At 41.2% G+C, this 24,977-nt stretch overlaps 2 protein-coding genes across 2 annotated transcripts in view; both read left to right on the forward strand.

Moving 5' to 3' along the window:
* The first annotated feature begins 32 nt into the window (after window positions 1-32).
* LOC127744499 (cytochrome c oxidase subunit 1) lies at window positions 33-24,432 on the forward strand. Its single transcript, XM_052256629.1, has 2 exons — window positions 33-3,666; window positions 23,934-24,432. The coding sequence occupies exon 1, from the start codon at window positions 747-749 to the stop codon at window positions 2,328-2,330; it is 1,584 nt and encodes a 527-aa protein (XP_052112589.1). The 5' UTR covers window positions 33-746; the 3' UTR covers window positions 2,331-3,666; window positions 23,934-24,432.
* The window catches only part of LOC127744497 (cytochrome c oxidase subunit 1), a 44,773-nt gene continuing 40,456 nt past the window's right edge, over window positions 20,661-24,977 (forward strand). The window contains exon 1 of the mRNA XM_052256627.1: window positions 20,661-23,928. Coding sequence (XP_052112587.1) covers window positions 21,009-22,592 — 1,584 coding nt within the window. The 5' untranslated portion in view covers window positions 20,661-21,008 and the 3' untranslated portion in view covers window positions 22,593-23,928. The remainder of the gene's footprint in view (window positions 23,929-24,977) is intronic.

Below are 24,977 nucleotides of genomic sequence, written 5' to 3' on the forward strand. Positions count from 1 at the left end.
CGATTCCAACGCAACTTATCCTTTTGGAGCTGACGTAACAAACTACGCGAGCCTCCCGACGAAGCCAACCAAAATCCTATCTGACGTTAGGGACGGTTTATAGATCATAACGTACCCCGTGCAGCTATAGTTGTTGATTCCTCGACCCCCAATCTCCAAGGAATTGGTCTTGGGCCCGGAGCTGTTGCTGAAGGGAATTAACCGCTTCTGCAAGGGCCTGCCTTCGAGCAGCAAGCTGGACCTCCCCTTGCAGAAATGGTTCCAATTGGGCGTTAAGTTCCGCCCGCTGCCTGGCCAGTGCTTGGTCGCGAGCCGAGTCCATGGCTCGGGCTTGCTCCAACCGGCTGTCAAGTGTTCCAAGAACTTCTGCGAGGCGCCGCAGTTCTAATTCGCGACTGTCGGCGGGGGATTCAGTCAAGCGCCGAATCCCCTCTTCCACTCGATCGAGCTCCGCCACAAGGGCGTTAAGCTCGTCCCTTCCGCCAGGCGGCAGATTCAGGTCAAAAGACGGTTGCTTCGAAGTAAGATCCTTGCGTTGACCCTCTCCTGAACCTGGGGGGAGGGGTTGAGAGGAAAAGGGGATCCAAATTTCCCATCAATAAAGTGAGGGCTTTCCTTTTTTTTTTTAGTGCCTTCCCCACCCCTCTTTCCTTACCCTCTCACTCCCCCTTTTTCAAGAAAAAAGCCCCGCTCCCTAAGAAGGGGCCCCTCTCTGATAAGGAAGGAAACGAAAGATTCTCCATTTTATGACAAATCCGGTCCGATGGCTGTTCTCCACCAACCACAAGGATATAGGGACTCTATATCTCATCTTCGGTGCCATTGCTGGAGTGATGGGCACATGCTTCTCAGTATTGATTCGTATGGAATTAGCACGACCCGGCGATCAAATTCTTGGTGGGAATCATCAACTTTATAATGTTTTAATAACGGCTCACGCTTTTTTAATGATCTTTTTTATGGTTATGCCGGCGATGATAGGTGGATCTGGTAATTGGTCTGTTCCGATTCTGATAGGTGCACCTGACATGGCATTTCCACGATTAAATAATATTTCATTCTGGTTGTTGCCACCAAGTCTCTTGCTCCTATTAAGCTCAGCCTTAGTAGAAGTGGGTAGCGGCACTGGGTGGACGGTCTATCCGCCCTTAAGTGGTATTACCAGCCATTCTGGAGGAGCAGTTGATTCAGCAATTTCTAGTCTTCATCTATCTGGTGTTTCATCCATTTTAGGTTCTATAAATTTTATAACAACTATCTCCAACATGCGTGGACCTGGAATGACTATGCATAGATCACCCCTATTTGTGTGGTCCGTTCCAGTAACAGCATTCCCACTCTTATTATCACTTCCGGTACTGGCAGGGGCTATTACAATGTTATTAACCGATCGAAACTTTAATACAACCTTTTCTGATCCCGCAGGAGGGGGGGACCCCATATTATACCAGCATCTCTTTCGGTTCTTCGGTCATCCAGAGGTGTATATTCCCATTCTGCCTGGATCCGGTATCATAAGTCATATCGTTTCGACTTTTTCGGGAAAACCGGTCTTCGGGTATCTAGGCATGGTTTATGCCATGATCAGTATAGGTGTTCTTGGATTTCTTGTTTGGGCTCATCATATGTTTACTGTGGGCTTAGACGTTGATACCCGTGCCTACTTCACCGCAGCTACCATGATCATAGCTGTCCCCACAGGAATCAAAATCTTTAGTTGGATCGCTACCATGTGGGGGGGCTCGATACAATACAAAACACCCATGTTATTTGCTGTAGGGTTCATCTTTTTATTCACCATAGGAGGACTCACTGGAATAGTCCCGGCTAATTCTGGGCTAGACATTGCTCTACATGATACTTATTATGTGGTAGCACATTTCCATTATGTACTTTCTATGGGAGCCGTTTTTGCTTTATTTGCAGGATTTCACTATTGGGTGGGTAAAATCTTTGGTCGGACATACCCTGAAACTTTAGGTCAAATCCATTTTTGGATCACTTTTTTCGGGGTGAATCTGACCCTCTTTCCCATGCATTTCTTAGGGCTTTCGGGTATGCCACGTCGCATTCCAGATTATCCAGATGCTTACGCTGGATGGAATGCCCTTAGTAGTTTTGGCTCTTATATATCCGTAGTTGGGATTCGTCGTTTCTTCGTGGTCGTAACAATCACTTCAAGCAGTGGAAATAACATAACAAAGGCGAACATTCCTTGGGCTGTTGAACAAAATTCAACCACACTGGAATGGCTGGTACAAAGTCCTCCAGCTTTTCATACTTTTGGAGAACTTCCAGCTATCAAGGAGACGAAAAGCTATGTGAAGTAAAAGAAGAAAAGGTCGCCGACTGCTACTAAGAACCTAACAGAACTTTTCCAAATTTGGGTTCCAACGAAGAAGAGTTGAGGACCAACTTCGACCTAATTTTAGAGTTAAGAAAGCAAGCTCAGTTCAGAATGGCTACTTACCAACAGAGGATAGCGAGGTACTACAAGGCCGGAGTGCCATTTTGAAATTGGATCGAGCTGAGCCGGAGCAGCTCCTACTGACTATGACTGGACAGCAGTGGACTCTTTCTCAAGACCCTGCCACCCATCTTTGATTTGAGGAAGCAACCATCACTGAAGCAATGGATTTTGTAGCCAGCTCAACTCCATTTAACAGGTTAGTAGCGAAGGGTAAGGCTTCATTCCCGAGTGGACGAGAAGAAGGAGCAACCCCTATTAAGTTAAGGGAAGAGAAGAAAGGCTATTTTACTAGACTAGCTACCGAGCTGACTCAAGGAAGCCGGAAAGAAAGGGCTTCAAGAGCAACAGAAACTCGAGCTGAGGAATACGGAAGAGAGGCGGATTCAACTCAATCTTAGCCTAAGTTAAGTTCAGAGAAGAGAATCAAAGGTCAACGGCCAATGGAGGATTTCTCCCTCCCCCGGATTCATCTTAAACCGACCGATATGCCGAGATGACATCCAGCACGAGAGCAAGAAAAGGAAATGGTCTCCGTGCAGCTTCAAGTCACGCCACTCTCACCAAGATAGAATCATGGTCACATCTTTTGTATATCTAAACTTTTTAGAAGCGGAATGCCAATCGACACTGTAATGGTAGCCATCGGGATTGAGTTCAGCTGCTTTTGACGATACTGACGAATGAGTAAACGGAAGAATGAATCAGATGAGCTCCAGTCTGGACTCTCATTGGTCAAACAGGCGCAACGAGCCAAGATATAATAAAAGGGCACCGGAAGAGCAAGAAAAAGAGCTGTATGATAATAGTCCTTATCCTACCCACCCAATTTATTTAGTTTATGGGAGTAGCAAGAACAGCTCAATTTAAAAGCCGCGTACCAAAGAGCTCGATCAGCTATTCCATTTTGAAGTCCGGTTGACGCCACTCGATAGGAAGAAAAGAGCAGAAAGGTTTTTCGAAGGCTTCAAGCCCTGTTTCAGCTGAGAGCATTGATTCCCCTGGCACCTCTCTTCCACAGCTTGGCACGTTTCAAGAAGGTGCCTACACTAAAGTGTACAAAGTGGCATAAAGTGATTCTTTTCGGGTTCGGTCAGGAGGGACAAAAGATAGATGCTTTCTATCAGTCAAAAGCGGATACCGCCCCCCCCTCATGCTCCCACGGTCCGCTTACCGAGGAATAGAAAGGGAGGCTTAAGGTAAGGTAAGGGGCCAGAGCAAGTTGGGTTGGGGTATAGAGCCGTAAGCGCGGTGGGGGGGTGACAGAGGACGCGCTCGTACGGTTCAAAGAAGGTTATGATCCATTCGTTGATTGTTGGGAACTTTAACTCCTCTATATTCGAAATATGCCTTTCTAGGAGCATTACGATCTGCAGCTCAAATGGTCTCTTATGAAGTCTCTATTGGTCTTATTCTTATTGTGCGCCTTGTGAGCGCGTTTGGATCCGCGAAGGCAATCGCTCGGATGTTCCCCTAACCCAACCCGGGAACGGACCGGAGGGAACCGCAGCATGGGGAATGTCCGCGTCTCGTCGCAAGGCTCATTTTTCGTTTTTGGTCATAGGACGGGCGGATTTATCTGATCAAGGGCCGGGGCACAAGGGTCCTGGTACTATCCAGGTGCGAAGAACCCCGGAGGTGACTGCAATGAGCAGAATTCTCACTCACCGGCCTAAACGACGAGCAAACACTCGAACGTGAGAGCAAGGGATCACCCAACGAATGGACGAGCTCCAAGGGGGGAGGAAAGAGGAAGGCAAGAACCATGCTTTCAGAGAAGTGGCGGTCCGAATCTTATCTGAACTGCGAGAATAACTGACTAAGCCATGCCATAAGGGTCATTCTCCAAACGGGACGGGGTCAAGCCTATTTGTTTTTTAGTGGGTTGGGTGACAGATCGGCCATAGGAGTGCTCCGGGATTTAACCCAGGGCAACCAATGTCGAGCATACGACGATGCCGCCCGTTTTCATTTCGTGGAAGTCCCCGGCAGAGGAAAGGGCTGTAGGTGATGGCGCGTTCTGCTTCTTATCTAGAGAGGGGCGCTTAAATCGTTCCTATTGGGTCGTGCGTGGCAGCTGGTATAGATGAATAAAGGCGGGCTGAACGGGACCTATTCTCTTAATAGGCGGCAAAGCTGAATAGGAAAGGGACTGATGAGTGCCTTTTTTTAGCCTTTCAAAAAAGGGCTCTCATGTGAAGCTAACATGGCTGGCTACATACAAGTATAGCCAAGTCAAGATGAGACGTGACGGCCTATATTCCCACCAACAGAGGCCGCAGCGGGACTATCATAGGAAAGCCCGCCCCCGCTAGCTAACATAGAAAGAGATTCCCGGATAGCAAAAGTCTCTATGTGAATCTCTTCCCGACCAGGCCAGGCCGAATCGGGCCACCACTTTGGATGGGAATGGCTCAGCCCATATGATATGCATCATTTGATGAAAGCACTCCAGTCGCTTCCTCGAAGTGGCTTGTCAACCACGCTTCCCCCCCTAAAAACAATGCTCCTCACCAACCTTAACGGCCTTGGGTTGGGGCAAGACAACAATGAGTAGTTTGCTCCAGGATTCTACCCCCTCGAATTTCTTACCTGTTCTACCATGAACTAATTGAGCTGTGTTCTGAGTATATACAACAAAGAGGAATTTGGTCCAATTTATAGAAACTGCTCACACCTCAGAAGATCACAATTTTTATCTGAAAATGTCTCCATGAAAAAATTCCAGTCTTGCAACTCATCCACCATAGGTTTCCCAACACGCCTCCTACATGCCCATTATGCCAGGAAGAAAACGAAATAATAAACCATTGTCTGTTCCAGTGTGAAAATGCGAAATTGATATGGCAAAAGGCAGAAATGGATGCATATGTACCTGGATTTAGGATAATCAACTTCTTTGATTGGTGGAGTTCAATAGTGAGTCTTCTAGAATGCCAACCAAATGGAGGCAGTAGGCTTCTTCTCATAGCGATTCTGATATGGAGTATCTGGAAGGACCGAAATTAAAGAGTGTTTGAACAACGAGCTACTCCACCGGAAGTGATTGCCACCAACGCTGCCAAATAACACCAAGAAATCCTTGCTCGTTTGCTGCGTCCTCAACGCTAGCTCCGTGTTTGTTATACTTTTCCATTTTTTCTTAGTTTACTTAATTATTTTATCTCACCTTTTGTCCGCTTATGTCCTTCACTTTGGACAATATTTATTTTTTTCCCTGATGAATAAAATAAATTGAATGTCTTTTTGAAAAAAAATAAAAACTCTCTCATTAATAAGACAATATAAAATTAGTTACACTATTTACTAAAAAATGCTTAATTATGCCGACTACTCTTATCATCTGCTACAAACTAAAGAGAAATCTAGACGTGACTTTAGTTTGGTTTTAAACTTTTGTAAACGAGAAAGATTTTGTATAGTTAAATTTTCAAAAATGTATATCAATTTTTTAAGTTATTCTTTCTATGCTAAAATGCAAATGCAATTTAAAATGATTTGTTCAACTCAAAATACTTTAACCACTTTTAAATTAAAATAAAATAATATTTTAATAACTTAAAATTTAGAAATATTTATTTTTTCCTTTTTAAACCTTAAAAAAAGCAAGTGTAACAAAGAGTACTAAAAAAGTAAGTCAATATATTTTTATATTCAATATCTAATATAGAATATATTATTTAAATTATTTTATTTTTCTACCCTAAAATAATAACATGATAGTACTAATACATAGTCAAATTTAGTATTGGACACTCACTAAAACAAGTTTGTGTTACTGTTTCATAAACAAGAAGGGACTGTTGTAGTTATATAAAACAAAAATTAACCTATTGAAAAATTATTACATGTTCCAATGTACTATGTAAAATAACGATGTTCTTAGTACTACCAGGTATCTTTGTACTTTTTGTCTTTTATCAAGTATTGTATGACTATTTCAACCACATGAATGTCCAACCAACTACATGTAGTCTCTACTCATCCATCTCATATTTAATACCAGAATTATTCTACAAAAAAATTATTACGTACATCATATAGACATGGAAAATAAATCTGCTTAAACAAAAATGTGATGAGTCTGAAAATTTGCATATCTCAAAATTTTAAAATTTGAGAAAAAGACATTGATTTCTAATTTTTTGGTTCGTAAACATTTAAATTTCTAAGAATTTAAAAATATTTAAATTTTTGACCTCTCAAAATCTAGACACATCAATTTTTGGGTTTAATTTATTCCATTTTAAAAACTCTCTCACGTGTGCATCCTACCAACCAGATTTTTTCTCTCTACTGGGCTGTTCAAGACCATATTTTAGCAATAAATGATTGAAAGCCTGCCATGACGGAGATTTTAGTAACACTGGAACAGATACATGCATCTTATATTCAAGCTATAGAGTTTACTAATAGCGATGTTCCTGCATGTTGTTTTCTTTTGCTTACCATTTTCTCTCACAGAATATGTTTTTGATGACAACTTCCAGTAGTAGGTTCAGCCAAATGATATTAAGAACAATATAATTCACTATACCCTCGTACAGTATCATATTAGTTATCTATCATAAATCAAATAATAGAGAAAAATGATTATATTACTAGATTTAGAAGAACCATATACTGTTGGATCAATTTCGTATTGGATTTAGTTAAATAGTGTTTTAAGGGCATCGATTAGAAAAAAAAAATAAAAAACTTAAAAAGAATTTACATTTGCATTACTTTTTATATTCAAAAATTTTATTTAAGTATCATTAAAAATTATTCTTAGGACACTCAATAGCAAGACTCTCTTATTTTCTAGTATTATTTTTAGTTTTTTATATAAATAGAATCGATGATTATATTATAAGTTCACTTTATGCATTTTTTTTTCTACAAAAACTTACCAGTGTTCATAGGATGAGATGCCTTGTCTAATTTCACACCAAATTTGTAAAAATTCATAACAAGAACGAGATGCAACATATTCTCCACAAAAAGAGAAAATTGATTATAATTTATAACAAAGCAAATACAAAACTTAGCCCAAGCCTTATTCAAATGGAAAATGAAAGGTAGCAAAACAAAACATACAATCAGCCATCAACACGAGCCTAATTCAGAAATAACCATTAATTATAGAAAGAAGTTCTCAATATTGAAGCAATGGGAATTGGCAGTATATAACACTACTTGTTAGTCCAATTGAAGCAATTAAAACTAAATTATCAAGAAAACAGAGGAAACATTGTTTTAGCATTTATGGGTCTTTTTTTTCTTTGGGAGTATAGGTATGAACGAAAGCAAAATCTGGAAAGTTATATGAATATGAAAAATCACAACGGAAAAAATGAGGGGATCTAAATAAGAAGTAGGAACTATACTTATACTATACTTGAGTCTTGGAGCATTTGTCATATATACCAGTCGTAGTCCTTCTTTCTAGTATTATTTTTAGGGTTTTTTTTTTCTAATTTTAAGTTCTTATATAAATAGAATATGAATTTAATTCTGATCCACTGTTGGTAAAATCGTTTTATACTGCATCTAATCACATAATGTCACATTAATAAAAATAACTACCTTTTTATATTGACTGTATCAATGGTCATCTAGGAGAATGATTATAATTACATGTAAAATATTTGACACCAGTACATCAAAATTAAACTCAAAATATATGATAGTTTGGATTAGTTTTTTTAGTGAAAAAGTACTTTTTTTTAATAAATATTTTTATTCAATTTAAAACATATTTGAATACGTCTTAAAAAAAATATTTTTATTAAAAAAATAAATTATTTAGGTTTTTTAAAAATTAGCAATATCTTACTTTTAAAAAGAGCAAAAACAAAAGATGTTTTTAATATTAATTTTTAAAAAAAATTATCTAAATATTAAATAATTTTTGTCTGTTAAAAAATGATCTTTTTAAAAAGATAAAAAAATAAGTACTTTTAAAAAAAGCCAATTTAAATTGACCACATATAAAATTATATTATAAATTCACTTTGTGGAAATTTAGCAGATCTGCGTATGACGAAAACTTCTTTTCTCGTGAAAATTTGAATGAGTGAATGACCACAGTGTGCATGTTTTATCTCAAACTATTTTAAACAAAAATAATTATTTTGCTATTCATATAGGACATAGTATAGTCCAAATAATTTTACTAATTTTTTTTTTGTAAAATTTAAAATTTTTTCTAGAAACACTCACTAGTGTTCAAACTTCAAAGTATAATCTGCCTTTTATTATTTCACATCAAATTTGTTAAAAAAAAACAGATACAAGTCATACAACATATTCTCGATAAAAAGAAGAATGATTACAAGAAAGTAAATACTAAACTTAGCCTAAGTTTTAATCAAATGAAAAATTAAGTTGAAAAAAAAGATAGCATAACAAAACATACAATCAACCATGAATATAAATCTGATAATTTTTTGCATTATACTTCTTTAGTTTTGCCACTTTTATTACAACTTTAACATAAATTCAATCTGCAACATCTTCTACTGATTTGAAGTAAAAATGCCTCCACTTCTTTTTGAGAAACAAAACCCCAATAACTCTAAAATTCAATTGCAAAGCCAACTGCAATTACCAAAGTAAAATTTCCATTTTTTCAACTTATCCCTCATGCCATTTTCTTCATCAAATCCTCTAGTATTGGAATTTGAGTTGAACTATTACTAGAACAATTTTTTGACAAAAAAACCTGACAAGTTATTATGTGATAAGTTTAAATGGTTTAATGAAGTTATAGCTGACATGCTATTAGGAAATAGGAATTGTGTCTGAAAGTTGGTTATTGGAGACATTATAAGATTCAAGTGATTTCATATCATCCATCATCTCAGGAATCTTCCCTTCCAAATGATTGTATGATAGATTTTAAGCCATGAAATCCAATAAACAAAGTAATTCCTTCTGAAATAGTTCCAAATCATTTGTTTTTTGACAAGTTTATGATGACCACAAACTACAAGATTCTGAGGTACTCAAATTCTTTTTTTTTTTTATGACTTCATTTACATCCAGAGTATGCTATTGTTCTTCTAAATATTTGTCAACCACAATTGAATGGTATGCTGATATGTTGAGAATCATTCTTTGCATATTGTTTATGCACCGAATGGTCCAAGATTTTGAGGGAGGACGGTTGACACAATTATTATTTTAGCCATATATAAATTATTATTTCATATTTGTAAGTTTTTAAAAAATATAGAGAATTTGAGAAAATAAAAAAATATAAAACTAAACAAGTGAATAAAAATAAGAATAAAAAATTGATAATTAAGAGAGAGAGAAATACTTATTCATAAAATATAAAAAAGTTTGACAAATATCAATTTTACAGAGTTAGTAAAATAATTAGGTTTACTATTTAATATTTTCAATCATTTTTTTATTTTTTTAATATTTATAATAATGATGTATCAAGTATTATTAATTAGTTTATATTTATTATACCATAAACAAAAATTTATTGGGAAAAAATACTAATATAATAAATATCACAGCGATAAAAGAATAATTTGAAAAAATATTATATCAAGAATTTTTTAAGATAAATAGGTCTTTAACAAATAAATTCCTGATCAATTTAATGTTAAAACAATATTGTTTTGCCTAAATGAATAGAAACAAATAAGTCCCGGACGAATATGAATTTAGGGACAAATCAATTCCTATCTTTTTTTAACTATCTATATCGACACTTAACGTCTACTTCACTAGTTTAATGTTCCAAATTAACAATTTCTATCAGTACTTGACGACGAAACTTACAGAAGAACCCGTTGTCTCACGAAAATAAAAAACAAAGATCAAAGTGACTTTTTTTTTCATAAAAAATCACGTTATTTTTCATAAAAAAAAAACAGAAATCGAATACTTTTCTTTTAACTTTAGCATGTTGGTACCTATCAAAAAGTTCTCGATCACGCTTTGTTTCTTAGTTTTGAACCATTTGAGAAATCTTCCATTTGTAAGTTCGGATTCAATTTGGTTGCATGTGATGATAATGTCGAATTTGGTGGATGAAAGATGCATTATTACTTTCAGAATTTAAACTATGTAATTTATTTATCTAAACATTAATGGCACAAAAACAAATAAATTAAAAGCATCAAGTCTCAATTTGAGAAATACATTTATAAATTTTAACATATTTGAGCAATATAATGTCATATTAATAAAAACAAGGTTTAATTATTCTGTTTATTTCTATAGTTTTGCGAAATTTTTAATTAGATCTTTATATTTTTTTTCTTTTTAATTGGGTTCGTGTACCAATTTTTTTCATCAATTAGGTCCTTCTTGATAGTAATTAGCTTAATTGTATAGGGATCTAATTAAAAAAAAAATTAGTGCAGGGACCCAAATAAAAGGAAAAAAAAAGTGTAGAGATCTAATTAAAAATAAATTAGTGTAAGGACTCAATTAAAAAGAAAAAATATAGAGATCTAATTAAAAATTTTACGAAACTATAGAGATTAATAGAATAATTAAACCTAAAGATAATTATTTTATATTAATTGCGTGACCACATCAATAGTCACTACAACAAAACATTATTTTGACGACGGTTTTTTTTAATACTTGGTGACGGTTTTAGCTGTCACTAAATGGTTTTGCGACGGTTAAAAAAAGCGTCATAGATGTGAGCGTCGCCAGCTGTCATAGTGACGGTTTTGGACCACCGTTGGTAAGGAGTGTCGCTAAATTGTTTGTGACGGTTTTTAAAATATAAAACCGTCACTAATTTGTAACACTTGTAAAGGTGTTTTTTATACTGTATTTCGCGACGTTTTGAAACTGTCGTTAAATTATTAAATCCTGTGACAGTTTTTAGGCATATTTAGTGACTATTTAAATCGTCACTAAGTTAATAGTTCTTATGACAATTTTTAGGCATATTTAGTGATTATTTAAACTGTCACAATATTTTTAGTGACAGTTTTCAATTTAAAACCGTTACTAAGTTATTTATTCCTGTGACAGTTTTTTCTTATATTTAATGACTGTTTTAAACGGTCATAATCTTTCCAATATCAAAATTTCTATTATCAAAAGTTGAATTCTTCATAAATGACATTGTTTTTCAACAAATCCAAATTCAATCCCACAAGTTTTACAAAAATAGCAACAATGTATTTCAAAAGTTGAATTCTACAAGTTTTAATTACATAGTAATAATCCATATGTAAATTCAAAAAATTCCAACTTAATCCAAACTTGTAAACCTAACAATTCAATCATAAAACTCCTTTAAACATTTATGCGCTTGCATAGAACCTCTTGATCAGTCAGGGCACCCGAAATCATTCGTTGTTTACACGCTTGCACCACCTCCATTCCCTCTTCAACTGTCCTCTGCAATGTGATACATAAGAGCAAGTAAACCACTCAGGTTAGTCAATTGAAACTAAACCCCAACGGATGACTTTGCTGCCAAATTCTATGCTAGTTCATTACCAGATTATTTTAACCCACTAAATCAATTTAAATATACATGCTCAACTTTGGCAGAAGATCTCAAACATACCTATCAGAAGGTGGACAACTGATCCCAAAGAATGGCCAACACCGAAAATGGGAAGATCTTGGATGCCTGTATTGTTCACGGGGTTTAGTTTGCTTTCTAAAAGAAAAGTTCAATCGCCCTACCCTATATAAATACATTTATTTGATTTCCGAAGTTGGCTACAGGCACCAAAGCTATTCGAGTACTTAGCCAAGGAAGTAGATCGAAAGAAGGGAATCCCCGAAATTCGATTCGAAGGGTCCTGCTTATGGACCTTGCAAAGGGAAGAGGCGCCGAGGAGAGACAGAACGAACAGAAGCTGAGAGATTCACCTGCACCCACCCCCATTTAGAAGGGGGAAGGCACTCCGGTCTAAGGCAGTCTATAGGCCGATGCTGACGTACGATCCCCGCGAAGCTCCACACTTTAAACAAAGGGAGCTATGTAGACAGATTTTGTGGTCTTTACTTTCGTGTTTGGAGTAGGTAAACTGTGAGGAACAGCAAGAAAATGGGTTTTTAGCCAAAACAGTGTGAGTAGCCCGCCCCAATCAATCAAGCGTAGCGATCACTGAACGATTGATTCTTACTCTTATTATATATAATTCTTATTCTTGGATGATAATATATGGTGGGAACAATGAAGCTGATTCTTCATCTGCTTCATCTGTAGGTTGCAATCCGTATGATTTCTTTTATCGATCTACTGCTAGCTTTCGCTTATCCGATGCACTCAAATCCAACTACTTAAACTGGGACCAATCATGTTGATTGCCTATCCGACCCAGCTTTCACAACTGGTTTGGTTTTTGAATCACAGACTTTATCCTCTCAATTGGGGAGGCCTCTAGTCCTCAGTTCTATTAAAAAGGGATTCTTTATGGATTTTCTTACCAAGGAAAGCAGACAGTCTATTGCAGATCTTCACTTCAATCATAGGAAGCAGAGAGGACTGGATTTGGATACCGTAAGGCACATGCAACAAGACGAAAAGCGTCAGAAAAGGGATGTGACCATGAAGAGGTTGGGCTGGTTTTGAGCTGCCCGATTTAATCTTTCGGTACCAGACACCGAGATAGGCTAGCCTTATTCGATACGATAAGACAGGTAAAAAAAGCAAGGCCGGGGTCGAGAGCCCATTTCATATTCTCCGGTTCCATTCCAGATCGAGTGAGCCAATTGATTGATCTTTCACCGGGGAGAAAGCGCTCTCCTCATATTAGCTTACATAGCTTATAGGCTTCTTTCCTTGCTGCACTCATAAACTCCGGTGGTAAGGTCTTGGAAGCCTTTGATTACAGGTCTAGTTGAACTAGCCTTTTCACCAGCCATTACGATATTAGGTGTACCGTGAGTGGAAGGAAGGCAGCTCTGACTTCATGAGCTAGCAAAGATAGGTCTGTAAAGAAATGCATCTCTTATCCTTTGATCCTACTGGCCTGAGATCCGTTTAGGAATTGTGGGTGCGGCTTAGAAATCAACTATGTCTTTCAGGAGTTGGGCAAGGGAATGGTATTAGGGAGGCTCCACTCTATAAGAAAGAGGTCTCCCCTGGGTGGAGAGAGTTTGGGGATCTATCCTAAGGGGTTCCTAAACATCTTCTTCATCAGGTCTCATGAGTCAAATCTTTCATCGGCAGCCATAGCTCCAATCCTAAATTAGCTAGTTCAGACGATTGAACAAGAAACCCCATGAGTTGTTGGGTTCGAAAGATATGATTGCTTAAGAAGAAAGAGATTTTACTCACTATGGAAGGTGCTGTTTTCAGTTCTTGTGACTACGCTTTCTGTGGTTCGAGATAGAGATTCAGAGTAGGAAAATGCCTTACTTTTCCCAGCTCGAAAGTCATGACCCGGTTGACCCTCTTTCAGTTCCAGAGATATAGAGTTCAGTAACTGTAGGGCTTCAAGACCCTGATCGGAGGGTAGGCAACTCAGTAAGTAGAGTCTCTAATGTTAGCAAGATCCGGTAAGGCCATAAGGCACTAGAATCTCTCTTTAAGCAGGAAGGCACGTAGACACTGATTGCACCCACTTCTATCTTCTGAGACGCGACCATTCGAACGGGTGCATCGCTACACCTTTCAGAGCCCCTAGAATCAGATAGTCGGGGGACTTATGATCTATTTCCTAATAGAAATATCATCAAAGGCGAACGAACAAACAGAACTAAGCCCAAGGAGAAGCCAAGACAGATTTGGATGTCCTCTCGGAAACCTGTCATCAATAAAAGCAACTGATTCCCCTCGCCCATTAGCTTCATCAAATTCATGGCTTTAGCACGCCCTCCCTCTTATAAGGATAAATACCTATACTATTGAACTATAGCTCCCCTCTACGAGATGAACTCAACAGAGAAGAGGGGAGGAGCACATATTTATTATATATTTGAATATATAAAGCTTTTTTAGTTTCCTTGCAGCCAGTTACAGGCGAGTCAGAAGCCCTTATAGCAAGTGCTAGCTCTATTTATCCTATTGGGATTGGAGCAAGAGTGGAATGGAAGAAAGAAAGCTGTCCTTATCTTCTCCTCCAACCGGTACCTCCTCCCGACATGAAGGAATGCCCGATAATCCTTCGGGGGCTGGTATGTCCTTTCAGTTCTGGTCTGGGGAACGCCGATCAAAGAAAGCACTCCTATACTGCCTGGTGTTGATTCGGCAATTTGCGTCTAGTGGGGAGCTTTGTCATCTCAAAGAATAAGCGGATCTTCCCTTGCATGCGGATCTTAAAGTCGTGGATCTCCTGATGGCCGGTAGCTGCTTTCTGCTCTCCTTATTAGTGCCAACTCCGCTAGGTAGGGAGTCTTCTACAAGTCGCATTACTGGTCGATGACCTGATTTTGGAAGCAGTCGAGATGCCTTTCCTTGTAGGAATCGCTTTCTTTCTAAACTATTAATGATAATGATAATATGAGACCACCAAGGCTTCCCAAAAGATTCTGACAGAAGAAGATTCCAACAAACAAACGTTCGTATAGGCCGGTTATCATCTACGTAACCGCAAACTTGCTTTCTTCAAGGAGAGTGAAGCCCTCGAAAGAGGGACGAGCGGAACGGCTTCGGTATTGGTAAGCATTTGCCCGCCGGGCTCAGTTTGGGCTTTCCAGTCTCGTTCCCTTTAATTGCACGATATAAATAAGGAGGGATATCAAGCGGGAAGGCAGTGACGGTGAGGGAAAGGCAAGTAGTCAGAAGCAGGAAGCAGCAGTAAGAGCAAGAGCAGTCCGCAAAGCAGCTGGTTGAAGCGGGATAATACTATGAATGTTGAATGGGAACTGGGAAAGGAACTGCTGGGGGATGAATAGACCATTACTTTGCCTTGTTCAATGTTCACCCAATCTGCTCAAAGTATTTTCAACTCTTTCATGGTATCAGAGCACTAGCTCTTGGGAAACGTTCAGTTGGTTTGTGTGAAGTGTGGTCTGAATACCTTGTTACGTCTTTTCTCTTTGGCGCTGTCCACCGCTGCGGCTGCATCCTTCCCCCTAAGAATAGTCCTTAGGAAAGTCTTTAAAGGAGGGGAATCAATTCCTTGGAGAGAAGGATTCCTCCCAATAAGGTGGTCTAATTCCTGGAATTCTTGTTCCACAAGTTGGTTTGAACGGAACAAGCGAGAAATCCCATTCCAAAAAGGGGCAGCCAGATGAGTACCACAAGGGATCCAAGGTGCCATCATCGATCTCAGGGTGAAACTGTCTACAGATAGCATTAATTATTTGGAAAATGAGTGCGCTTAGGATCACTTTTTTTATACTCGCTAAGGGATAAAGGGGTATCCATCAAGGATGTCAACCTTGCTTCGGTCTCTGACCTGGAATCGTCCACTTTTCTATTTGATCTCCTCCCGGCTAACCCGCATCGTTTCAAGGGACTTCGTTCCTCTTCGATTCACAAGGATTCAATCTGCCCTCTCTTTGAAAAGAACAGGTAAACTCCCAGTGTACTTCTTAGAATGAATGCCTCCGGGGCACTGGAAGGGGACAAGGTCCTGGCTTGATTGATTCGTCATTACCTGTCGCAATCTTATCCGTCTTATGGCTTTTCAAGGTCTTCTTAGCGTCATCAGAACAAAGACGAGTTCTTTCCGAGGTCCTATGCTACGTACCGTACCGATCTCGGTGACTCAATTTCCATTCCTAGGGCAGCTGCCCTGTTCTATCTCTTTTCTAGGTCTTGCGGCAGGTAAACAACGACTTTAGATTCTGCTGTGGGGGTTGAGGGCCTTTCCCTTCTTGGGGCCTTTCGGTCTACTTCTCGTTTCTACGCGCACCAGTTTTCGTTCACTTTGTTTTCTCTTCGATTCTGGTTCGGAAAAGCATGGATTTCGGGTTTCAATCAAGAGCATCCGCCACCCCTTCCTTTTAGATGAAGGGAGTTTTCCCCAAGCGTCTTCCTTGCCAATTAGTCACTATGGTCGCTACTCTATGAGAGAATGTGGGTGCGAACTCATCCCCTAATCTCCTTTGATCCCAGATTCCATTCTATTTCCGAAAGCGGTACAAGGAAAATCAATCTCTCAGCCAGTCACAGGTAGCCGGTAGGGAGCAAGTCTTCTAATCGAGATTCCTAGTCTTATTCTGTATTTATGACATCTTATGTATTAGAAAGGTCTGGGCTAGACTAAGAAGGAAGGGAGTGAACCCGCAGTCAAGTATGGCAAATGCTGACTTTCCAAGTAAAGAACTTCTCGATAGGAAGAGATAGAGATTATGTTTAATTACAAAGAATTACATTTTTTTAATCTTACAGGAAATGAAAAGAACGAATAACATTTAAACCAAGGTCAAACTCAGAACTGAAAGACAACAGAACAGAGATTTTCATCATTCCTAGCACTATAAATCACTCTATCTCTATATCGCTTTAAAGCAAGGTAGGCATGAAGTTCCCTTCGCTTGGTATCCGCGTAGCGTTTCATACGAGTCTGAGCATTCTGTAAATTACGCTTAAGGAGAGAAAGTATTGCATCTCGATCTCTTAACAGTTGCTCCAATTCTGAAGGGACCCCATCGTCCGGATGAAACTTAAGAAGAACAGGGGGGTCACGACCATACACAGCTCTGAATGGAGTCATACCAATGGAAGTCTGGAAGGACGAGTTGTAACAATACTCAGCCCAAGGCAAGTAGGAAACCCATAAACGCGGAGTCTCATGAACGAAGCAACGTAGGTACAGCTCCAAACATTTATTTAAAGCCTCCGTTTGCGGGTGGTACGACGAGCTCATATTCAAAGTAGTACGTACCATGAAGCTTACATAAATGTTTCCAAAAAGCACTTGTGAAAGCTTTATCACGATCAGAAACAATAGCCCGCCATGGAGTTTCACTATAGTGGAAACAAAAGTCTCAGCAACTTGGGAACTCGTGTAATTAGCTCGATGGGGTGCAAAATGGCCGTATTTTGACAAACGGTCAACCACAACTATTATAACCGTGAAGCCGCGCGATGGTGGATGTCCCGTAATAAAGTCCATTGCAACGTCCTCCCATATCTGAGAAGGAAGAGGTAGGGGGCACAATAACCCAGCAGGGTGCAGTTGAGAGGACTTGGCGCGCTGACAAACCATACAAGACTGAATAAACCGTTGAATATCCTGACGCATGCCTTTCCAATAGAACTGAGCCGCTATGCGATGGAAGGTGCGTAAGACGCCAGCATGACCACCAACCGGAGTGGTGTGAAATTCGCGAATAACGGTTTGAAGTAACTCTGGATTGTCCTCAGACAAAACTAGCCGGTCATGGTAAAATAACAACCCCTGTTTTATCGAAAACCCCTCCGAGGCCCCAGGATCTTGAGAAAGGCGTTCACGGAACAGCTGCAACGGAACAGAAGAGCGAACGGCGGCATAAATGTTATCCACGAAGGTAAAATGGGAGACAGTCAGTGCCATGTAACAAACCCGTGATAAAGCATCGGCAGCTTGATTCGTTTTACCGGCTTTGTATTCGATGGAATAGTGAAATCCCATGAGCTTCGGTAGCCTGTTCTGGCCTTTGAATAACTTGCTCGGAAAGGTGCTTTAAACTTTTGTGATCTGTACGAATGATAAAAAAATGTCCAAGCAAGTAGTGTCTGAATTTGGCAACGGCTTCAGAGATAGCGTGGAGTTCCCGAACATAAGCTGACTTCGATTGCATTCGTGGCGAGAGCTTCTTCGAAAATAGGCGATTGGATGGCCGTCTTGACTGAGGACTGCGCCGATGCCACACCCTGATGCATCAGTCTCGACAACAAACGGTTTCTGAAAGTCGGGTAAAGCAAGAACGGGCGCCCGAGTCATAGCCAGCTTCAATGCGTCAAAAGAATGTTGGGCCGCATCAGTCCAAGAAAACTTGTCCTTCTGTAATAAAGTCGTGAGTGGGCCTGCAAGTTGAGCATAGCCTAGTATGAAAGGCCGGTAATAACTGGTGAGGCCAAAAAATCCCCTAAGTAGAGTTCTAGTAGTTGGAGTAGGCCAAGCCAAAACAGTTGCCACCTTTTGTTTTGTTGGTCCATTTCAACACCAGAACCGGACACGACATGGCCCAAAGACTCTATCTTGGTCTGTCCAAAGGAGTACTTAGAAGGTTTGGCATAGAGAGAATGGGCCTGTAGACGATCCAAAACGAGGGACAAGTGATCCAAATGCAGTGGCCAAGACTTGCTAAACACTAATATATCATCGAAAAATATCAAGACGCACTTTCGGAGCAAATCTCGGAAAACCGAATTCATCAACGATTGAAATGTGGCCGGGGCATTGGTAAGCCCTTAGGAGTGTCAAGGACCTGCCGATAACGAGTTAGGATGGCACGTAAATCAGAGGGTGTAGACTCTGGAAGAGAAGACAGAGGGTCGGATTCCAAGTCAAGTGCAAAATATGTCAATGTATAAGCTTCAGCAATCGCACCTGTGTCCTGGAACCGTTGGATGTTATGGAATTGTGCCTCAGTAGGGGTAGAGGACTTTTTCCCCCTTGTAATTGAACGAAACATTAAGGTCAAATTTCAAAGATGCTGTACTATAATAAGCTATATGGGCTCCAAGAGTTGAGAGCCACGAAGCGCCCATGACAACATCAGAACCGGCTAAGGGCATAACAAAGACACCGAGGAATAAATGATGTCCCTGTATGCAAATGTCCAAGTTATGAATGAGACCTTCAATAGGTAACCTTTGTCCACTGCCAACCATTGCTTTTAAGTTGGGAACCGGTTCAATTGGCTACTTCAGATAGTGAGCAATTCGAGGCTGAATGAAGTTGTCAGAACTGCCACCATCGAGAAGAATGCGCACGGTGGTGCCTGCAATCGACCCAGAAAAGTAGATAGTACATTTGCCAGAAGTGCCATGATAAGCTTGTAATGACAAATGATGCAAAGTTGGAGAATCATCCGACGGAAGGTGGAACAGGTTCGGCGACAACAGAGGAGGAAACATCGCCATCCGGTTCATCCACCTGCAGAATCATGTATTGGCGATTCGGACATTTGTGCTTCCACGAGAATTTATCGTCGCAAGTAAAGCACAACCCCTTTTCCCGTCGCAGTTGCATTTCTGCTGCCGACAATTTCTTCACTGGTGGCAGAGGCTTAGTTGGAGGAGACGGAAGGAGAGGCGGCAATGCAGATTTAGTTGACGTAAGTGAAGGAGAAGATGAATTGGACGGAGAGGTCCGCATCGATGAGGAAGGCACCCTTGCTTTTTATCGTGCAACCGAACTCTGTAACAGGTAGCGCTCGTCAAATGAACGAGCCAGTGATGCAGCTCGTACCAAGGAAGTAGGAGACTGGGAGATGACATCACGTCGGACCTCAGGTTTAAGACCATCAATAAAGAGGATCAGACCAAGTGCGAGATTGGATCGAGGAATTGCGTATGAAATGAAATGCTGTTTCCTATTTCTTTCGTTTGTGCATCTTTCTCCCATGTCCGGATAAACCAACCGGCAATTTCCGACAAACAAAAGTCTTTCTTCAGTAAAGCGGATCACTATGTTCATGAGAAGGTATGATAAAACAATTTTGTGATTGGATCCGCAATTATTGTTGTTTTGGTAAATCTAATGAAATTAATAATAAAATTAATGGAGAACAAGCATTCCAACGAACAAATGGGAAGAAATGGCCAGAAGATCAAGAGGGCCTTCTCATCGGGCATTTAGCTAGCCCGCTTTCGCTTCCGTACTCAACCGTCTCTCTCCTTAGTCCGATCTAGCCTCTATTGATTGAGAGGGTTGAAGACTCCTTTTCTTTTTTTTTATGCAATTATGAATTCCACGGAACTTTATCGATTCCAACGCAACTTATCCTTTTGGAGCTGACGTAACAAACTACGCGAGCCTCCCGACGAAGCCAACCAAAATCCTATCTGACGTTAGGGACGGTTTATAGATCATAACGTACCCCGTGCAGCTATAGTTGTTGATTCCTCGACCCCCAATCTCCAAGGAATTGGTCTTGGGCCCGGAGCTGTTGCTGAAGGGAATTAACCGCTTCTGCAAGGGCCTGCCTTCGAGCAGCAAGCTGGACCTCCCCTTGCAGAAATGGTTCCAATTGGGCGTTAAGTTCCGCCCGCTGCCTGGCCAGTGCTTGGTCGCGAGCCGAGTCCATGGCTCGGGCTTGCTCCAACCGGCTGTCAAGTGTTCCAAGAACTTCTGCGAGGCGCCGCAGTTCTAATTCGCGACTGTCGGCGGGGGATTCAGTCAAGCGCCGAATCCCCTCTTCCACTCGATCGAGCTCCGCCACAAGGGCGTTAAGCTCGTCCCTTCCGCCAGGCGGCAGATTCAGGTCAAAAGACGGTTGCTTCGAAGTAAGATCCTTGCGTTGACCCTCTCCTGAACCTGGGGGGAGGGGTTGAGAGGAAAAGGGGATCCAAATTTCCCATCAATAAAGTGAGGGCTTTCCTTTTTTTTTTTAGTGCCTTCCCCACCCCTCTTTCCTTACCCTCTCACTCCCCCTTTTTCAAGAAAAAAGCCCCGCTCCCTAAGAAGGGGCCCCTCTCTGATAAGGAAGGAAACGAAAGATTCTCCATTTTATGACAAATCCGGTCCGATGGCTGTTCTCCACCAACCACAAGGATATAGGGACTCTATATCTCATCTTCGGTGCCATTGCTGGAGTGATGGGCACATGCTTCTCAGTATTGATTCGTATGGAATTAGCACGACCCGGCGATCAAATTCTTGGTGGGAATCATCAACTTTATAATGTTTTAATAACGGCTCACGCTTTTTTAATGATCTTTTTTATGGTTATGCCGGCGATGATAGGTGGATCTGGTAATTGGTCTGTTCCGATTCTGATAGGTGCACCTGACATGGCATTTCCACGATTAAATAATATTTCATTCTGGTTGTTGCCACCAAGTCTCTTGCTCCTATTAAGCTCAGCCTTAGTAGAAGTGGGTAGCGGCACTGGGTGGACGGTCTATCCGCCCTTAAGTGGTATTACCAGCCATTCTGGAGGAGCAGTTGATTCAGCAATTTCTAGTCTTCATCTATCTGGTGTTTCATCCATTTTAGGTTCTATAAATTTTATAACAACTATCTCCAACATGCGTGGACCTGGAATGACTATGCATAGATCACCCCTATTTGTGTGGTCCGTTCCAGTAACAGCATTCCCACTCTTATTATCACTTCCGGTACTGGCAGGGGCTATTACAATGTTATTAACCGATCGAAACTTTAATACAACCTTTTCTGATCCCGCAGGAGGGGGGGACCCCATATTATACCAGCATCTCTTTCGGTTCTTCGGTCATCCAGAGGTGTATATTCCCATTCTGCCTGGATCCGGTATCATAAGTCATATCGTTTCGACTTTTTCGGGAAAACCGGTCTTCGGGTATCTAGGCATGGTTTATGCCATGATCAGTATAGGTGTTCTTGGATTTCTTGTTTGGGCTCATCATATGTTTACTGTGGGCTTAGACGTTGATACCCGTGCCTACTTCACCGCAGCTACCATGATCATAGCTGTCCCCACAGGAATCAAAATCTTTAGTTGGATCGCTACCATGTGGGGGGGCTCGATACAATACAAAACACCCATGTTATTTGCTGTAGGGTTCATCTTTTTATTCACCATAGGAGGACTCACTGGAATAGTCCCGGCTAATTCTGGGCTAGACATTGCTCTACATGATACTTATTATGTGGTAGCACATTTCCATTATGTACTTTCTATGGGAGCCGTTTTTGCTTTATTTGCAGGATTTCACTATTGGGTGGGTAAAATCTTTGGTCGGACATACCCTGAAACTTTAGGTCAAATCCATTTTTGGATCACTTTTTTCGGGGTGAATCTGACCCTCTTTCCCATGCATTTCTTAGGGCTTTCGGGTATGCCACGTCGCATTCCAGATTATCCAGATGCTTACGCTGGATGGAATGCCCTTAGTAGTTTTGGCTCTTATATATCCGTAGTTGGGATTCGTCGTTTCTTCGTGGTCGTAACAATCACTTCAAGCAGTGGAAATAACATAACAAAGGCGAACATTCCTTGGGCTGTTGAACAAAATTCAACCACACTGGAATGGCTGGTACAAAGTCCTCCAGCTTTTCATACTTTTGGAGAACTTCCAGCTATCAAGGAGACGAAAAGCTATGTGAAGTAAAAGAAGAAAAGGTCGCCGACTGCTACTAAGAACCTAACAGAACTTTTCCAAATTTGGGTTCCAACGAAGAAGAGTTGAGGACCAACTTCGACCTAATTTTAGAGTTAAGAAAGCAAGCTCAGTTCAGAATGGCTACTTACCAACAGAGGATAGCGAGGTACTACAAGGCCGGAGTGCCATTTTGAAATTGGATCGAGCTGAGCCGGAGCAGCTCCTACTGACTATGACTGGACAGCAGTGGACTCTTTCTCAAGACCCTGCCACCCATCTTTGATTTGAGGAAGCAACCATCACTGAAGCAATGGATTTTGTAGCCAGCTCAACTCCATTTAACAGGTTAGTAGCGAAGGGTAAGGCTTCATTCCCGAGTGGACGAGAAGAAGGAGCAACCCCTATTAAGTTAAGGGAAGAGAAGAAAGGCTATTTTACTAGACTAGCTACCGAGCTGACTCAAGGAAGCCGGAAAGAAAGGGCTTCAAGAGCAACAGAAACTCGAGCTGAGGAATACGGAAGAGAGGCGGATTCAACTCAATCTTAGCCTAAGTTAAGTTCAGAGAAGAGAATCAAAGGTCAACGGCCAATGGAGGATTTCTCCCTCCCCCGGATTCATCTTAAACCGACCGATATGCCGAGATGACATCCAGCACGAGAGCAAGAAAAGGAAATGGTCTCCGTGCAGCTTCAAGTCACGCCACTCTCACCAAGATAGAATCATGGTCACATCTTTTGTATATCTAAACTTTTTAGAAGCGGAATGCCAATCGACACTGTAATGGTAGCCATCGGGATTGAGTTCAGCTGCTTTTGACGATACTGACGAATGAGTAAACGGAAGAATGAATCAGATGAGCTCCAGTCTGGACTCTCATTGGTCAAACAGGCGCAACGAGCCAAGATATAATAAAAGGGCACCGGAAGAGCAAGAAAAAGAGCTGTATGATAATAGTCCTTATCCTACCCACCCAATTTATTTAGTTTATGGGAGTAGCAAGAACAGCTCAATTTAAAAGCCGCGTACCAAAGAGCTCGATCAGCTATTCCATTTTGAAGTCCGGTTGACGCCACTCGATAGGAAGAAAAGAGCAGAAAGGTTTTTCGAAGGCTTCAAGCCCTGTTTCAGCTGAGAGCATTGATTCCCCTGGCACCTCTCTTCCACAGCTTGGCACGTTTCAAGAAGGTGCCTACACTAAAGTGTACAAAGTGGCATAAAGTGATTCTTTTCGGGTTCGGTCAGGAGGGACAAAAGATAGATGCTTTCTATCAGTCAAAAGCGGATACCGCCCCCCCCTCATGCTCCCACGGTCCGCTTACCGAGGAATAGAAAGGGAGGCTTAAGGTAAGGTAAGGGGCCAGAGCAAGTTGGGTTGGGGTATAGAGCCGTAAGCGCGGTGGGGGGGTGACAGAGGACGCGCTCGTACGGTTCAAAGAAGGTTATGATCCATTCGTTGATTGTTGGGAACTTTAACTCCTCTATATTCGAAATATGCCTTTCTAGGAGCATTACGATCTGCAGCTCAAATGGTCTCTTATGAAGTCTCTATTGGTCTTATTCTTATTGTGCGCCTTGTGAGCGCGTTTGGATCCGCGAAGGCAATCGCTCGGATGTTCCCCTAACCCAACCCGGGAACGGACCGGAGGGAACCGCAGCATGGGGAATGTCCGCGTCTCGTCGCAAGGCTCATTTTTCGTTTTTGGTCATAGGACGGGCGGATTTATCTGATCAAGGGCCGGGGCACAAGGGTCCTGGTACTATCCAGGTGCGAAGAACCCCGGAGGTGACTGCAATGAGCAGAATTCTCACTCACCGGCCTAAACGACGAGCAAACACTCGAACGTGAGAGCAAGGGATCACCCAACGAATGGACGAGCTCCAAGGGGGGAGGAAAGAGGAAGGCAAGAACCATGCTTTCAGAGAAGTGGCGGTCCGAATCTTATCTGAACTGCGAGAATAACTGACTAAGCCATGCCATAAGGGTCATTCTCCAAACGGGACGGGGTCAAGCCTATTTGTTTTTTAGTGGGTTGGGTGACAGATCGGCCATAGGAGTGCTCCGGGATTTAACCCAGGGCAACCAATGTCGAGCATACGACGATGCCGCCCGTTTTCATTTCGTGGAAGTCCCCGGCAGAGGAAAGGGCTGTAGGTGATGGCGCGTTCTGCTTCTTATCTAGAGAGGGGCGCTTAAATCGTTCCTATTGGGTCGTGCGTGGCAGCTGGTATAGATGAATAAAGGCGGGCTGAACGGGACCTATTCTCTTAATAGGCGGCAAAGCTGAATAGGAAAGGGACTGATGAGTGCCTTTTTTTAGCCTTTCAAAAAAGGGCTCTCATGTGAAGCTAACATGGCTGGCTACATACAAGTATAGCCAAGTCAAGATGAGACG

Source organism: Arachis duranensis, unplaced genomic scaffold (genome assembly GCF_000817695.3).
Source record: "Arachis duranensis cultivar V14167 unplaced genomic scaffold, aradu.V14167.gnm2.J7QH unplaced_Scaffold_44811, whole genome shotgun sequence".
NCBI lineage: Eukaryota > Viridiplantae > Streptophyta > Magnoliopsida > Fabales > Fabaceae > Arachis > Arachis duranensis.

Coding starts and splice junctions, on each gene's coding strand:
- LOC127744499 (XM_052256629.1), top strand. CDS start 747: ATGACAAATCCGGTCCGATGGCTGTTCTCCACCAACCACAAGGATATA.